The sequence below is a fragment of the Podarcis muralis genome, chromosome 4 (assembly GCF_964188315.1).
Source record: "Podarcis muralis chromosome 4, rPodMur119.hap1.1, whole genome shotgun sequence".
NCBI lineage: Eukaryota > Metazoa > Chordata > Lepidosauria > Squamata > Lacertidae > Podarcis > Podarcis muralis.
In genome coordinates, this window is record NC_135658.1 from 10,764,144 (window position 1) to 10,782,162 (window position 18,019).

Here is an 18,019-nt window from a genome sequence, read left to right on the forward strand (position 1 = left end):
CCATTTAGAGCAGGCAAAGGTGGGACTCAGTTTCACATTAGATTTCCAACGGTGAGAGAAGTGGTAAGAATGCACAGAAGCTTTACGAACCCAGCGGATTCTGTCCTGGTTCCTTTACAGTAAGGGATCCTTTATCAAACAGCAGCAAAGGTGTGGATGGGGAGAGTAACTGGATATTTCAGGGCAGGAGGAATTACAGAAACAGAATATGCAAGAGCGCGATCTGATCCCCAAGCAAACGGGAGTGGAGGAATCCAGTTCTCAAGTTAGTTGCTCTTAGATTATGTGGCTCCCATCCTATTCTTCGTGGAGTCTTTTCTCAAGTCAGTCAAAGGCCTGAATTTTTAAGGGTGACTCTCCTTTTAAAGTAAATTTTTTCTTTAATAGCACAAGCACGTGTCGCACCGGCCCCGGAAGTGACTTTTAAAATGGCAAAACCGGCTCTAAAATAGCCCAGAAGAAAGGACACAAAAACAGGACTCCCATGAGCCTTTGCAAGTGCAATCCCAGGAGCCTTTGCACCAACCATTGAATCCTGTGCAAAGCTAGAGTTTGAGCAAATTCACATTCCAGCAGCAATTTGCAATTATATTCATCATCATCATCATTATTAATTGAATTGATATACCACCCCATACCTGTGGGTCTCACAGAATAAAATCAATATATTAAACAACCACAAAATAAATAATAAAAATAAAAACAACCCAATAGTGAAAATTCATCAGCATTTTAGTGCGAATTTCTCCTAATAAACACATTTTTGCTACTCCTTTTTGAACCATATATACTTTTTGCCAGTAATTTCCTCATATCTGATGCATTATGTATGTTATTTTTCATTAATATACATTCCTTTGATATATGCATTTTGGTTGGAAAATTGCATCGGATTTCAAAGAAAGCATTTCACTTTGCATATTGGTTTGAGGAGTGTGGATTGGGTGTTTTCTCATTAAAATGCAAGCAAAATTGAATTCTTTCTCCATCCCTGTAGAAGACAACCTTTAAATTGAACCCCAGGTGTCTAAAAATAAACCCAACTTTAAGCCTTTTCCCCATCTCTCTTTTACTGAAGGTTAAAAAGCTGTAGTTGTCTAGCATATACAACAACTTTCCTAACACTGTTCACAATAGATTTGCAACAGAAATCACCCCAGGTTTTTTTTAAAACATATATACAAATACTGTTAAAAGCTATTAAAACTGATAGATTGCTTGTGCTTAAATCTCTAACAACAGACGTGTGCTTTGCTGAAAATGTGATTCTTCACAAAGAGTTGTTCTCTTGGACTTGTTGAGGAATATTTGGACTCTTTGGCTTTGAGATATTGAGTTGCGTATGCCTTTATTGTTTTGGCATTGTAAATATCATTTAAGTACTAAAAGGTGTTGAATGTTCGTACATTACTGCTAATCATATAATTGCAAAGTTGGAAGGGACCCTAAGGGCCATCTAGTCCAACCCCCTGCAATGCAGAAATTTTTTTTGCCCAAGGTGGGGCTCTTAACCCCTGACCCTGACATTAAGAGTCTCATGCTCTACCAGCAAAACAAAATATAATTTTAAACCCGCTTCGTCGTTCTGCTGCAAGATAGAACAACTCTTCCAAATGAGCTATCCAATTAATCTTTTGCAAACCACATACAGTAGTACCTCAGGTTAAGTACTTCATTCGTTCCGGAGGTCCGTACTTAACCTGAAACTGTTCTTAACCTGAAGCACCACTTTAGCTAATGGGGCCTCCTGCTGCTGCCGTGCCGCCGGAGCACGATCTCTGTTCTCATTCTGAAGCAAAGTTCTTAACCTGAAGCACTATTTCTGGGTTAGCAGAGTCTGTAACCTGAAGCGTATGTAACCTGAAGCATACGTAACCCGAGGTACCACTGTACAGAGTTATTATTTAGTTTGGGAAAGTATTATTCTGCCTCTTGGTTCTTTTGGCTTCGGCGACAACTTTGGGAACTGGCTACAGCTTCCCTCCAGATGTTAACATTTCACAGATTACTTGCTGTTCCATTTGCAAGCCTCCTTGCCAGATGTTTTGCAAACTGATCCCCTCCTGCTGTTGGCACTGGCCGAAAGAGAGGGTCTCCCAACTCATCCATCGGTTTTAGATGCATGCTCACGGCCCGTTATATAGGAAGAAATCACTTGGAACGCCGAGTGGCTTTCGAGACTTCTTAATAAACTGCATCCGTCCGAGCCAAGGGTGAGTTTTCCCCCTTTGCCAAAGGATTTGTTCCTGTTCGCCCCTTTGCAAAAGGTCGCTTCATTAGCACTCTGTTCCCATCCACCGAGGATGGAGATCTGGGGTCGGTTTGGGGGCAAAAGGAAGAGAAATCCTCACACTTCCCAAACCGTTACTCTGCAGGGAATCTTAATAAGGGCATTAACAACCAAAGCAGCACCCAGGACAGCTCTTTTGGGGAGAGATGCCACTCACCTCAGATTTCTTTTCCCCAAAGGATTTGCAGTTCTCCTCCTTTGAGCGCCCTCCCATTCACCACCTCCCTCCCGTGGTGGTGACCTCTGCTTGTTATATCTCCGCAGCCAAAGAGAAGTACAGCTGGAATCTCCGAAGTAGGAAAGGAGGGCTGCGAACAGCTAAGCTCCTCCCACAGTGGGCGGGGCATTTGCCATCTGTGACCGTTGTTCTTTTTCTTTAAAAGCTCAATCCAAAGGCGGCTGGAAAAGATTGAAATGTAATCCAAATGGGGAAAGTTGTTTGCCATATGGCGGTGCAACAGACAGGGAGGGAGGGAAAGAGGGAGGAAGAAGGAAGAATTTGGTTCTCAGTGTTCCTGCTTCCGCATCAAATTTGATTTAAAAGTTCTGCCAACAGATATTATTATTTTTGAGCATCTGCGCTTAGAAAAATCATAAAGCAGATCTGGAGTATGGCAAATGGGAAGAAATCCTTTCCATTGTTTAAGGTTTCTACAGAAAACAGTTTTTTGTTCATATTACATGCAATAATTTTTCCATTTTCTGTCTCCTCCTCCTGGTGTCTCATTCAGATTGGGATCTCAGTGCTTGAACTTAATAAAAAATCCTGATGAACTATCTTGGACTGACAAGAGCACTTTGAAGTTGAAAAAATGTAAATCCAATTAGAAAAGAGCCCTCTTTTGGGGAAGCTGGAGGAAGGCCGGATAATAAAGGAGTGGGGGAACTACCAGCCGCACAAAAGGAAGTTTGTTTGCTATTGTGTAACTGTCTGAGGCTGTTCGGGGATATGAATTTGGCCACAGCCCTTTGAAAAGCAGGAAATCCATGAAGCTCTGATTAGAGAACCGCATACCTCACCCCTGAGTGGCATGAGAATTTCAAGAAACACAGCCCTGTTGTCAGCCTTGAAATGCTCCTTACAAATCATTAGCTAATTGGGCAATGGTCCCTCCAGCTCGAGAGATGCTGGGAGATCCTAATTCCCCCCTCACAGAACTACAATTCCCAGAGTTCCCAGGGAAGAGGGGTTGACTGTTAAGTAGGGCTGCCATATTTCAAAAAGTGAAAACCCGGACAAAAAAAATTGTAAGAAAAAGGCGTGATAGCGAACTAAGGAGGAGACAGTTTACCAAAAACGAAAAGAGAACTGTGTTGAGGATGAAGGAAGTCAATTGGAAGAAAAGAAGAACTGAAATATGGTGTATATAAATTGTTGGCTATTTGTTTTCGTACATTGTTTTGCTTTATGTGTATTTCTTTGGTTTCTTGTTTTCTCTTTCGATTGTGTGTTATTATTTTCATGTTTAGTTTTACAAGTGTGTGTGTATGTGCTGTAAATAAACTCATTAAAAAGAGAGAGAGAGAGATTTTTGGGGGAGGTGGAATCCATGACTGTTTAAAAGTGGCAGTTACAGATAGGTAGCCGTGTTGGTCTGCCATAGTCAAAACAAAACAAAAATTCCTTCCAGTAGCACCTTAAAGACCAACTAAGGTAGTTCTTGATATGAGCTTTCGTGTGCAAGAACTACCTTAGTTGGTCTTTAAGGTGCTACTGGAAGGAATTTTTGTTTTGTTTTGACTATGGCAGACCAACACGGCTACCTATCTGTAACTGGAACTATGGAAGGCACCACATTGAGCCGCATGAAATGGAAGTCCATGGTATCTGAAGAAGTGTGCTTGCACACGAAAGCTCATACCAAGAACTACCTTAGTTGGTCTTTAAGGTGCTACTGGAAGGAATTTTTTTGTTTAAAAGTGGTAAAGGGACCCCTGACCATTATGTCCAGTCGTGGCCAACTCTGGGGTTGTGGCGCTCATCTCACTTTATTGGCCAAGGGAGCCGGCGTACAGCTTCCGGGTCATGTGGCCAGCATCACTAAGCCACTTCTGGCGAACCAGAGCAGCGCACGGAAATGCCATTTACCTTCCCGCCGAACTGGTACCTATTGATCTACTTGCACTTTGACGTGCTTTCGAACTGCTAGGTTAGCAGGAGCAGGGACCGGGCAACAGGTCTCACCCTGTCGTGGGGATTCGAACCACCGACCTTCTGATCGGCAAGCCCTAGGCTCTGTGCTTTAAAGGCTCTGTCCCTTTAGAAGTGGTACGATCCTGCTTTAAATGCCTAGTGCAGATGAGGCTTATTCTCCTGCTCTGAAGTGAGGGCTTTCCCCTCCTCATTGCTAGCTTGTGAAACTCTGAAGATCATCTACCATAAAACAATATGTTGAATTGACAACAGCCTCTCTATCGCAGTGACACACTGAGGGTCAATATCCTTTACCTCAAGGGGAAATTGCTGTGTGTTGATGACTGCCTCAGAGAGCTATGAAGCCATAAACTTGATTTCTGAAATGCCCGTGGCATGTAGGGAAAAAATCTGAGGGTGGGCATCCTTTTATAACACATACACAACACTTTATGATGGCAATCACACCTTGAACTCTACGGGGTTGCCGAAATGAATAAAAAGTTCGGAAGATGAGAGACCAAGCAGGAGAGAGAATTGCCCATCGTTAAGGAAATGATTTCTCCAAGTCAGACTGATCTCTGTGTTCTGTGCTGGGAAGGGATTCCCTGCACCCCAAGTGAGATGTGTGAGCATCACTTTTCCAGTTAAATGGCAGGCGCCTTTTCCTGTAGCCATTGGCTTCATCTAGGCAGCAGAGTTAAAGCTACAAAGCTGGGAAACCCAGCCAGATGGGTGGGGTATAAATATATTATCCTTTCTCCTGGGCTGTGTCCAGAAAGTGGTGTCCAGAAAGTGGTACTGGAAAAAGCGGACCATTTGGATCCCTTCCAGTCAGGATTCAGGCCTCATCATGGGACTGAAACTGCCTTGGTCGCACTGGTTGATGATCTCCGGCGGGCTAGGGACAAAGGTGAGAGCTGTTTCCTAGTTCTGCTGGATCTCTCAGCGGCGTTTGATACCATCGACCATAGCATCCTTCTGGACCATCTTGAGGGGCTGGGAGCTGGGGGCACTGTCATACAGTGGTTCCGCTCCTTTCTCCTGGGCCGTGTCCAGAAAGTGGTGTTGGGGGATGAGTGTTCAGACCCCTGGGCTCTCACTTGTGGGGTGCCTCAGGGTTCCGTCCTCTCCCCCATGCTTTTTAATATCTATATGAAGCCGCTGGGAGAGATCATCAGGGGGTTTGGGCTGGGTGTTCATCAGTATGCAGATGATACCCAGCTCTACCTCTCTTTTAAATCGGAACCAGTAAAGGTGGTGAAGGTCCTGTGTGAGTGTCTGGAGGCAGTTGGAGGATGGATGGCTGCTAACAGATTGAGGTTGAATCCTGACAAGACAGAAGTACTGGTTTAGGGGGACAGGGGACAGGTGGGTGTGGAGGACTCCCTGGTCCTGAATGGGGTAACTGTCCCCCTGAAGGACCAGGTGCACAGCCTGAGAGTCATTCTGGACTCACAGCTGTGCATGGAGGTGCAGGTCAATTCTTGTCCAGGGCAGCTGTCTACCAGCTCCACCTGGTACGCAGGCTAAGACCCTACCTGCCCGCGAACTGTCTCGCCAGAGTGGTGCATGCTCTAGTTATCTCACGCTTGGACTACTCCAATGCGCTCTACATGAGGCTACCTTTGAAGATGACTCGGAAACTGCAATTAATCCAGAATGCAGCAGCTAGACTGGTGACTGGGAGTGGACGCCGGGACCACATAACACCAGTCCTGAGAGATTTGCATTGGCTCCCAGTACGTTTCCAAGTACAATTCAAAGGGTTGGTGCTGACCTTTAAAGCCCTAAACGGCCTCAGTCCTGTATACCTGAAGAAGCGTCTCCACCCCCATCGTTCGCTCCGGACACTGAGATCCAGCACCGAGGGCCTTCTGGCGGTTCCCTCGCTGCGAGAAGTGAGGTTACAGGGAACCAGACAGAGGGCCTTCTCGGTAGTGGCGCCCGCCCATCAGATGTCAAGGAAATAAGCAGCTATCTTATTTTTAAAAGACATCTGAAGGCAGCCCTGTTTAGGGAAGTTTTTAACGTTTGATGTTTTATTGTGTTTTTAATATTCTGTCGGGAGCCACCCAGAGTGGCTGGGGAAACTCAGCCAGATGGGCTGGGTATAAATAACTATTATTATTATTATTATTATTATTATTATTATTATTATTAGGGCCAGGTCTTTCCTGGTCCTCCAAGGAGTATATAGTCCACTCACCTGTGTCCAGTGGCAGAGATGCTTCTTTATGCCTCCAGGGACAAAATGTAGGCTCTGTTACCAGTTGGTCCTTACCGGAAGGAAACTGTGTATCCCTCTCCTGAAGCAAGAGGTCTCTGCATCTCAGGGTCACTGGTCCAGAGCCATGACGGAAGGTGGTGCTGGGAGACGGCTGGTCCACCCAGCGAGCTTTAGCTTGTGATGTTCTCCATGTTTCCATCCTGTCTCCCCATACTTTTCGAGATCTGTTATGAAATCACTAGAAACCTAGACAGCATCTTAAAAAGCAGAGACATCACTTTGCCAACAAAGGTCCGTATAGTTAAAGCCATGGTTTTCCCACTAGTGATGTATGGAAGTGAGAGCTGGACCATAAAGAAGGCTGATCACCAAAGAATGGATGCTTTTGAATTATGGTGCTGTAGGAGACTCTTGAGAGTCCCATGGACTGCAAGAAGATCAAACCGATCCATCCTGAAGGAAATCAGCCCTGAGTGCTCACTGGAAGGACAGATCCTGAAGCTGAGACTCCAATACTTTGGCCACCTCATGAGAAGAGAAGACTCCCTGGAAAAGAACCTGATGTTGGGAAAGATGGAGGGCACAAGGAGAAGGGGACGACAGAGGACAAGATGGTTGGACAGTGCTCTGGAAGATACCAGCATGAGTTTGACCAAACTGCGGGAGGCAGCGGAAGACAGGAGTGCCTGGCGTTCTCTGGTCCATGGAGTCACGAAGAGTTGGACACGACTAAATGACTAAACAACAACAAACAACATGAAATTACTGGGTGCGATCATCTGGACCCTTGGGTCAAGGCACCCTCAGGCCATTCCCATCTTCTGGTCCCAGAGAGGGCCAGTCCAGTGAAGGTGGAAGCGCTGTTGAGTGATGTTCCACAGCCAGTTCCAGGAGGTCTTGCTAGCCAAGGAGACAGGATGTGCCCCGAGGCCACCAGAACACATGGTTGCAAGTCCTAGCTCTCGCTGGGGAAGTTTGAGGCTCGGTTGGGTTGCGGCCATTACATGGATACACCTCTCAGACTAAAATAACAACGCTAACTTGAACTAACTCTATACGGTCCATAAGGTCATTTATGCAAGCTATAATCCATACCTCAAAAGGCTTGGTCTCCAGGTATTGCAAAGGGCATAGCAACCGAGGTGAGTCTCCTGAGCCAATCAGAAGGCTTTGAGGCTGGAAACTTCTGGAACCTTGGCGTACACGCATTCCCACACAGCTGAAACCATTTCCCATTTAGCAGGCCTCATTCCTGGCCTTGAAACAGAGTACAGCTAGATAACGCAATGACTCAGCCCGATAAGATTGTTCTGAATGCCGAAAAGCAGTTTCTTTACCCAGAGGCCTAAGCAAGGGAACCTTTTTTTTGACACTTTGTAGGGTTGCCGTATTTCAAACAGTGAAAATCCGGACCTGTTTTTTGGCAAAGTTGTTGAGCCTTTTTTGGTTTTGCCCAAAGTTGTTGCGCTTTTTTGGGCAAAATCACACACACACAAAAACCCACCCCATTTTAAAGCTGTTTTTACAGAAAATCGGCAGAAAAGGCACTGCTGACACGGGCTACCATTTGTCCAGATTTTCTCGGACATTCAACCGATTTCTGCCCAAACACTGCTGCCGACTGCAGTATTGCGGGTATGTTCAGACATATGGCAACCCTACACTTTTGCAGGTGGGGATGTGCTTTGAATAGATGGTGGATGGCGCTGCGGGTTAAACCACAGAGCCTAGGACTTGCCGATCAGAACGTTGGCAGTTCGAATTCCCGCGATGGGGTGAGCTCCCGTGGCTCGGTCCCTGCTCCTGCCAACCTAGCAGTTTGAAAGCACATCAAAGTGCAAGTAGATAAATAGGTACCACTCCGGCGGGAAGGTAAACGGCGTTTTCTGTGCGCTGCTCTGGTTCGCCAGAAGCGGCTTAGTCATGCTGGCCACATGACCCGGAAGCTGTACACCGGCTCCCTCGTCCAGTAAAGCGAGATGAGCGCCGCAACCCCAGAGTCGGCCACGACTGGATCTAATGGTCAGGGGTCCCTTTACCTTTACATTTACACTGACTGGCAGTAGCTCACCAGGGTTCCAGGCGGCAAGTCTTTTGAGACGCTAGGAATTGAACCTGCGGCCTTCTACATTACAGAACAAGTGCTCTTCCACTGATTTAGGGGTCTTCCCCAAAGGAACGTGAAAGAGCATGCTCTACAGTGAGGGGGGAAAGTATTTGATCCCCTGCTAAATTTGCCCATTTGCCCTCTGACGAAGAAATGACCAGTCCATAACTTTAATGGTAGGTTTATTGTAGCTGTGAGCGACAGAATAACTGTTCGAAGGTTATTCTGAAGGTTCGAGTAGCTACACATCAGCCTCGAAATCTTACTGACTTGGAGAGGATCTGCAAAGAGGAGTGGGACAAAATACCTCCTCAGATGTATGCAGACCTGGTGGCCACCTACAAGAAACGTCTGGCCTCCGTAATTGCCAACAAAGGGTTTTGCCACCAAGTACTAAGTCATCTTTTGCAAAGGGATCAAATACTTACTATTTCACTCATTATAATGCACACCAATCTCTGACTTTTGTCTTCTGGGTTTCTGGGGGTTTTCCTGTTCTTATTCTGTCTCTCACAGCTACAATAAACCTACCATTGAAATCATGGACTGGTCATTTCTTCGTCAGAGGGCAAACGGGCAAATTTAGCAGGGGATCAAATACTTTCCCCCCTCACCGTATATCCTCAGTCTTGGCATCTGCCATGCCAGGGAAAGACACTCTATTCCTTTCCTCCTTTCCCCAGAAACAAGGAGTCTTCCATCATAGGTTTTTCTCCACCTGTAATCGGAAGTGGTACAGTCCTGACCCATATTTACCAACTCACCAACTGGTATCTCTGTTGTATTTGAAAATAATTCATGTGTGACGTGTGTGTGTGTGTGTGTGTGCACGGACACACTTAAACATGTTTAAGTGTTTATGTATGCAATTCTTTAAAAATGTTTTTATTATATTGTGAACCACTTCAGGATTTCTCACGGGAAGCAATTCATAATCGAAATAAATCATCGCTATTGATAATAACGGTAGTAATAGCCATCTAGCGTTCCTGGGAAGTTCTGAGAGACTGTTTCATGGACAAGAGATGTTGTGCATAAGGTATATCAGTTTAAAATGTTCCCTTGCTCCTCCCTCAGACTGCAAAAAGAAGACTCAATAATGCAAATTAACATATGCAAATCGGATTAGATGTTTAAAGCATAGACTGTTTTTAAAAGCAAATAAACACAACCTGAGCATGGCGGATGAAAACCATCTAGCTACAGCCTCCAGAGGCTGCAACAAAATATGTTTAAAATTAAGTCTGCACCTTCTCAATATACTCCACATGGGGGAGCTCCCGTAATGCTTGGTCATGAATGTTCAGAAGCACAAACTGCCAATTCTCAACCGCCTATTTAGCCTTTGGAAAGTGTTGACACAGAGTTTTTGTTTTGTCTCAGCCAACCACAAGGCGATCCCCACAAAGGTAGAGTAATTTTTCATGGGTCACGGTAGGATTTGAACCCAAGCCAAAAGCCATCTTCAGATCTTTCAAGGGCTGTCACATGGAAGAGGGAGCAAGCTTGCTTTTCCCTGCTCGGGAAAGTAGGACTCGATCCAACGGCTTCAAGTTACAAGAAAGAAGAGCAATCACGTTACACACGGTTTTGCACGGGTTTGCAAAAATCGTGTGTACCCAAAGTCTTGGGTAGTGGGCAAAGTCACAGCTAGTGGGCGACAAGGGGAGAGAGAATCCCCAGTATTCCTAGTATCTCCAGTATTCCCAGAGCTCGCACTCAGAGCAGGCCTTGCAGAGGGCTTAAACGCTCTTTCTGTATTGGGTAACCCTAAGCAGACCCAGCAAGAAAAGAGCTTTTTCAGTTTTTCTGCCTTGCTAGGGAGGCAAGGGGGACATGGGTGGCGCTGTGGGTAAAACCTCAGCGCCTAGGGCTTGCCGATCGAAAGGTCGGCGGTTCGAATCCCCGCGGCGGGGTGCGCTCCCGTTGCTCGGTCCCAGCGCCTGCCAACCTAGCAGTTCGAAAGCACCCCCGGGTGCAAGTAGATAAATAGGGACTGCTTACTAGCGGGAAGGTAAACGGTGTTTCCGTGTGTGGCTCTGGCTTGCCAGAGCAGCGATGTCACACTGGCCACGTGACCCGGAAGTGTCTCCGGACAGCGCTGGCCCCCGGCCTCTTGAGTGAGATGGGCGCACAACCCTAGAGTCTGTCAAGCAGGGGTACCTTTACCTTTTTAGGGGGACAAGGCCAGCTCAGCACGCCAGGTCTAGGAGGCCCAGGACGCTCATTTGAGACCTCGCAGGAACTCAGATGTCGCCGTGTAATCTTTGAAGCTCTCTGCCCTGCTTGGATTTAACTTGTGCCATTTTAGCCAGTGTGCCTTCAACCACCCATGGTTGAAATCGCGAAGGTTAAATTCGCATAAGCCAGGGGTCAGCAACCTTATACAGCCATGGGCTGGTCCACAGTCTCTCAGACCATGGGGGTGGGCTGGACTATATTTTGAAGAGAGAAAAAATGAACAAATTCCTATGCCCCACAAATAACCCAGAGATGCATTTTAAATAAAAGCACACATTCTACTCATGTAAAAACACACTGATTCCCAGACTGTCTGTGGGCTGGACTGAGAAGGCGATTGGGCCACATCCAGCCTACAGGCCTTAGGTTGCCTACCCCTGGCATAAGCCATGGATGTAGTGTACAGGCATCCCCCCGCACTTACGCAGGATTGATTCATGCGCAACTGCGCATATGTGCGGTGCTGAGAAATGAAAAAGTACAGTGGTACCTCTGGATACGAACGAGATCTGTTCTGCAGCCCCATTCGCATCCAGAAGCGAACACACCCCGTGTCTGCACGTGCACGGGTTGCGATTCGCCATTCCGCGCATGCACGTGACGTCATTTTGACTGTCTGCGCATGCGCGAGCGACGAAACCTGGAAGTAACGCATTCTGTTACTTCTGGGTTGCCGCGGAGTGCAACCCGAAAGCGCTCAACCTGAAGCAACTTCAACCCGAGGTATGACTGTAAATAGATTCAAACCTGGAAAAGGCAAGACAAAGTTGGAGAGTCCTTGTGGCTCGCGAGGAGACCCTCCCCGGAGCCCAAAGAGAACGGAGAAAGCCCCAATGAGACTGGGGGCACAGCGGGGCTTGGTTTAGGTTGCTGTCAGGGACTGGCTGGATGAGGAGCGGTGGTGGAAGTTACCTGACTAAGATCCCTCCAGAGAAAGCACAGAGGGTTTGGATCCTGGCTCCTGGTGGTGGGAATCTGGCCACACCCCAGAGGAAGGGAAGAGCTAGGAAGTACTGGAGGCTGGGAGCTTGGAGGATGAGGAAGAGAGTGAGGCAGACACAGAGAGGGTCCCTTGGGGCTCGCTGTAGACAGAGGAAGGGGCCTGACAGAGAGGAATAGGGAGCGAAGGGGGAGTTGCAAGCCAGTATGAGCAACCGCTTCACCTAGACAAGAGCAACCCTCGGTAATCTCTGCGTGTTCTTTGTTCTGCTTCCTTAATAAAGAAACTACCATATTTTTCGCTCCATAAGGCACACCAGACCATAAGGCACACCTAGTTTTTAGAGGGAGAAATCAAGAAAAAATATATTATCCCCCCCCCCAGCCCCAAAGAGCAGTGGGCAGGCTGCATGCAGCCTGTCCACTTCTCCCAGAGTTTTTTGGGGCTGCCGGGGGAAGCCCAGGTCCCCCCCCCCCAGCCCCAAAGAGCAAAGAAGCCAAGACAGCGAGTGGGATCCATCCTGCTGGCTGTCTTGGCTTCCTCTTTAGCCGCGCGCAACCTCTCCAGCCGGGAGAGGCTGCACGCGGCTATGGCAATTCCCCCACCTCCCGCAAAAGCCCACAGGAGCCGTGCACCCTTTCTACAAGGAGGGAGAAGGGACTGACTGGCCGCGTCAGTCCCTTTTCCCTCCTGAGGAAAAGCCCGCAAGAGTCACGCAGAGCTTGTGTGCAGCTCTTGGGGGCTTTTCCTGCCTGCCTCCCCCTTGCATTCACTCCATAAGACGCACACACATTTCCCCTTTTTGGGAGGGAAATAATGCGTCTTATGGAACGAAAAATACGGTAGCTGCAAGTTAGCCAGAGTTTCACTTTCTTTCTCTGATCTGCAAACAACCTGTTCTCCTTGTTGGCTGCCTGACAGCTGCTCAGCCTCCCCACCAAACAGCTGAAACGTGTGGTAGCGCAGCAGCAGCTACTTTCCTGCTCGTCCTCCAGCCTCCAGCCAGCCCCAGGGCTTCAATCCTAGTTTGAATTTTGGTCTGGATTTCAAATTTTGGTCTGTGTGCGAAAGAGAGTGGCAGAGAGGGTGTTTGAAGGGGGTTTAGAGGGGGATTCCCCAATTATGTGATTTTCACTTATGCAGGCGGGGTGCCAGAACGTAAGAGGTTGGGGGGCACACCTGTGCTGAATATTCTGGCAAGATCAAGTGGAATCAGATGGAAATTTAGGCTGGGGCGTTTCTTAAGTGGGGGAAGGGGTCCTTTTAATTTTTGAAGGCACACGGTTTTGATACAAGAATGCGTGGCTAGCTCGGTCAGGTTTGCTTCCCGCGCCGCGGCGTCGTTCTCAAAAGGGCAGCAAGCCGTTCGACCTCCTCATGGGATGCGGAGAAAGGACTTCCGCCAGCAGGCGGAGGCGGTCTGTGAAGAGCAGAGCTTGGCTTCCGGATTCCAGGTCCTGGTTGAAGACGAAGAGGTAGACTTTGGCCAAGACGCTCAGGAACCCCAGGCAGACGGCCACCGCCAGAAACAGCCACACGACTTTGGACAACAGCAGGAGGAGGCTGCTCTTCATGGCCAAGGAATCCTGGACCAGCTTGGCCTGGACCATCTCGTGCAGCAGAGACGGGACCTTGAGGCTCTCGTCTTTCTCCAGCCTCATGAACGACGCCTCTTCCAGCTGGTCCTTCAGGCAGAGGATCTCGTTCTCCTGGACCTCGCGGATCTGCTCAAGCTCATCCAAGGTGCGCTGGAGCTCGGCGGCTTCGCTCTGCTCCTCGCCGAATCTCTGCTCGGCCGTCTCGATCTTTGACTCCAGCTGCTTGAAGTAGCTCACAATGTGCTCCATCACCTGCTTCATGCGACAGATGTCCTGGTCTTGCGTTGCCTTGTAATCCTGGAAGAGAACGATGTGGCCGGACACCTTTTGTATTTCGGTCCTCAGCATCTTGTTGGTGCCTTTCAAGGCCGTGTTCTGGGATTCCAGCTGCGCGATCGTCTCCTCCAGCTTCCTCAACACTCCCTGGAGCTCCTCTTCTTCCTTTTCGAAGTCCTCCGCCATGGCTTTGAAACACTCGATCTTGGCTTCCAGGCTCCGGTTCTGCTCTTTGACGCTCCTGTTCTCCGTCAGGATCTCCTGCTTCTCAGTGTCGAGGTTGGCGGCCGTCTCTCTCAGGTCCCAGATCTGGTTTTTCAAATTCCCGTTGGCATCTGTCAGGTGGCACAGCGCAGACTTGTCCATGGTGCAACAGGGCTTGGCTTCCGAGAGGAACAAAGGGGCTGTGGGCTCTGCAGAAATGAAAAAGACAATGTGGGAATAAACAACGTCTCATCTTTCTTGGCCTCTCAGTATCTCAAGAGCTGTGTGACGTTAACATATGAGAGTGCTGGAGGTGAAATAGTTAAACAGGTTACCCAATCAGGACCCAGGGGGTGGAGTCAGAGGGACTATAAAACCAGCTCTGGGAGGGGCAAAGGGTGGAGTTCGTTGGGAGTTGGTTGGAGTGGGAGTGAATTGGGATAGAGTCTGTGGGTAGGTTGACTTAGTGTTGCAAAAAAAGCCGAGTCAGGAACAGTTAGGAGCTAGGTCAATATCTGAGAGGTGGTTTAGTGAGGGAGAGCAGGTAGCAGAAGTTATAGGTCTGGATAGGCACCCCATGATTGTAATTGACCGAGACCGTTTATGAAACCACACGCTTGTTAAACTGCAATAAATAAACAGAAGTTTATGTTCCAATTTAACGCTGACTGGACTCAGTATTGTACCAGGCAGGGCCTGGGTGGTGGCAGTGAGAAATAAAGTGGTGGCACAGGGATCAATAGACGGTGAAACGTCCGGGGACCCTGTGTGATCGCCACAGGCTGTCACATGGAAGAGGGAGCAAGCTGCTCCCTCTTCTCTTGCTCTGGAATCAAACCAATGGCTTCAAGCTACAAGAAAGGAGAGCACGACTCAAATTCACGGAGAACTCTCTGACAGTAAGAGCTATTCTAACAGTAGAACTGTAGATGCTTTAGTTGAGACGCCCGCATTGCAGGGGCTAGATGACCCTTGGCTCCTTCCAACTCTCCAATTCTATGATGGTATGATACTAGGGTCTCTGCTATGCTATTTGAATGGCATAGGGATGCGGGTGGCGCTGTGCTCTAAACCACTGAGCCTCTTGGGCTTGCCAATTGGAAGGTTGGCGGTCCGCAACGGGGTGAGCTCCCGTTGCTCCATCCCAGGTTCTGCCAACCTAGCAGTTCGAAAGCACACCAGTGCAAGTAGATAAATAGGTACCACTGCGACAGGAAGATAAACAGTGTTTTTGCGTGCTCTGGTTTCCGTCACAGTGTTCCGTTGCGCCAAAAGTGGTTTAGTCCTGCTGGCCACATGACCCGGAAAGTTGTCTGTGGACAAACGCCGACTCCCTCGGCCTGAAAGCGAGATGAGCACCACAACCCCATAGTCACATTTGACTGGACTTAACAATGGAATAGCATTGTTTTATTGCATATTTTAATTATATTTTAATGCTTCTATCATTTGCTTTTTTACCTGTAGAGGATTATTTTGCAATTAAACTGTTTATTCACAACTTGGGACCAATTTACCTGCAAGATCGCTTTACCCAATATGTGTACCCCCACAAGCGCTTCTCTCTGTAGGACTGGTACTTCTGCAGACGCCACATAATATTCGCTCCACATTTGGAAGAAATCCATCTTTTTGCATGGCAACACCTACCCTTTGGAACTCCCTGCCTATTGATATCAGACAAGCGCCTTCACTGTACTATTTTCGGTGCCCGCTACAGCCATTTTTGTTTAGACAAGCCTACCCACTTGTGTAAGGGACGCGGGTGGCGCTGTGGGTTAAACCACAGAGCCTAGGACTTGCTGATCAGAAGGTCAGCGGTTCGAATCCCCGCGACGGGGTGAGCTCCCGTTGCTCGGTCCCTGCTCCTGCCAACCTAGCAGTTCGAAAGCACGTCAAAGTGCAAGTAGATAAATAGGTACCACTCCGGTGGGAAGGTAAACGGCGTTTCCGTGCGCTGCTCTGATTTTGCCAGAAGCGGCTTAGTCATGCTGGCCACATGACCCAGAAGCTGTACGCCAGCTCCCTTGGCCAATAAAGCAAGATGAGCACCGCAACCCCAGAGTCAGCCACGACTGGACCTAATGGTCAGGGGTCCCTTTACCTTTACCTTTTACCCACCTGTGTAGAATGTTGATGTATGTTTTAATCTGTTTTTATTTCACTGCTGGTTATATGTTTTGAATGTTTTAAACAGCTGTTTCCCCCAATAATTTTAAAACCACGTTGACACTGTTGGTTGTTTTTTGTTGTTGTTTTGTTTTTTTACAATCAAGCAGCGAATAAATTTTATGAAACGAATAATCGCAAAAACATTTTATTTATTTAAGTCTAGATTATTTCTTTTGCAATATTGAGTTTCTTCTATGTTTGTTAACAGGGCTGATTTCTGTATTGCTTGATACGTTTTGTAAACTGCTTTCTCACCCGCCCCCCTGTTTTGGATTTGAGAATAAGTGGGTGCCTGTTGTAAGCTGCTCTGGGTGCAGTCAAAATAAAATTCAAGCAATCTCAAAATGCCAGGGCCATAGGTGCCAATTCCCGGTGGCCCTGGGTGTCTGAGCATCCACAAAATTTGTTAAGTTGTGGGTGAACATATCAGACGACACAGCGATTCTTCAAACAGCTCTTGTTTATTCACAGGCCAGAACAGAACTGAACTGAAGGGTTTGGCCAGCCTGCTTATATAGAGCTCCACTACAACGCAACAGTAACCATTTTCTGTAACTATCCAATCACTGAACATCACTTTCAATCCCTTATTTGCGTATTTGGACCTGAGTGAAAACTATCTACAGTATCCCCCTGCTGGCCCAGGGTGAGAACTTCAGTACATATCAAAATTTCCCGTGAAGCTGCCGGGCACCCACAAAGTTTGGTGCCATGGCCAGGCACACTGCATGGCACCCACGCCTCGGGCACCTACGGTCGCGGGACCAAGCTGGCACTCCTGGCCAGGGCCTCTGATCGGTTTCGTGTGGAAAAGGAGGTGATGAAATGAAAGCAGAAAGCCAAGCATTGGCTACTCACCCAAGAGCCAGAGTTTTTGAAAAGTTTTTGCCTACATGCTCTCCTGGAACTCAGCCCCAACCAATCCAAGGCTGGCTGCTGGAATCTGGCCTGCAGCTGATGTCACAATGCCCAGCCCTGACATCATTCTCAGAGGGCGTGGAAAGGGAGCTGGTGCAGGAAAGGCCTAGTGCTCGAAGAATTCAGAGGAGGAAAAGCACCGGCCCATTTTAACCACAGATTGAAAGACTCAAAATGTTCCGTCCGGCTTAGGCTTCATCGCTCACACGCTTCCACTTTTTTGGGTTAAAGGAGGGGAAGGAGGAGTTGGGCCACTGGGATAAACGGCCTTCATGTCCAATTATTATTACTATTACTATTATTATTATTATTATTATTATTATTATTATTATTATTATTATGGTTTCCCCAGCCACTCTGGGCGGCTTCCAACAAAACACTAAAATACAGTAACCTATTAAACTTTAAAAGCTTCCCTAAACAGGGCTGCCTTCAGATGTTTTCTAAAAGTCTGGTAGTTGTTTTTCTCTCTGACACCTGGTGGGAGGGCGTTCCACAGGGCGGGTGCCACCACCGAGAAGGCCCTCTGCCTGGTGCCCTGTAACTTGCCCTAGTCCAAAGCCCTAGTAATAAAACACAGGATTTAAATGATTGGTATTTTCCCTATGGTTTTGGCGGTTCTTATTTTTATCTGTAAGCTGCCCATCTTGAGTCCCCGTCAGGGAGAAAGGTGAGGTATAAATCTAATAAAGCAACAACAACAGCAATAAACAACTCATTGCATTGCAGAGGGTTGGACTAGATGAATCTTGGGTCTCTGGTTGTTGTTGTTGCTGTTGTTGTTGTTGTTGTTACAGCTGCACGTGTCAGCAGCCACCCACTGCCTTTAAAAAGGCGGAATAATTCACACGGGGGGGGGTATTTATCTCCGTGTCTGTCTGCTAATTCTTTTTTAATAATTCTATAATA

The 18,019-nt window shown here is 47.6% G+C and overlaps 2 protein-coding genes across 4 annotated transcripts in view; both read right to left on the reverse strand.

Moving 5' to 3' along the window:
* Positions 1-2,664, reverse strand: part of GDPD4 (glycerophosphodiester phosphodiesterase domain containing 4) — a 40,647-nt gene extending 37,983 nt beyond the window's left edge. Inside the window, exon 1 of one of the 3 annotated variants that reach the window (XM_077926925.1) lies at positions 2,448-2,639. In XM_077926925.1, coding sequence (XP_077783051.1) covers positions 2,448-2,504 — 57 coding nt within the window. In that variant the 5' untranslated portion in view covers positions 2,505-2,639. Of the gene's footprint in view, positions 1-2,447 lie in introns of all 3 variants that reach the window. The other 2 variants (XM_077926926.1, XM_077926924.1) reach the window with 2 other exon arrangements.
* A 9,753-nt stretch (positions 2,665-12,417) lies between these two features.
* On the reverse strand, positions 12,418-18,019 carry LOC114595286 (uncharacterized). The gene is made up of 2 exons (XM_028725588.2): positions 17,051-18,019; positions 12,418-14,229 (listed from the first exon to the last, which is right to left on the reverse strand). Exon 2 carries the CDS (start codon positions 14,180-14,182, stop codon positions 13,289-13,291), a length of 894 nt encoding a protein of 297 aa, XP_028581421.1. The 5' UTR covers positions 14,183-14,229; positions 17,051-18,019; the 3' UTR covers positions 12,418-13,288.

Bases quoted from the DNA above. Each gene is read 5' to 3' on its own strand.
- LOC114595286 (XM_028725588.2), bottom strand. From the start codon at position 14,182: ATGGACAAGTCTGCGCTGTGCCACCTGACAGATGCCAACGGGAATTTG.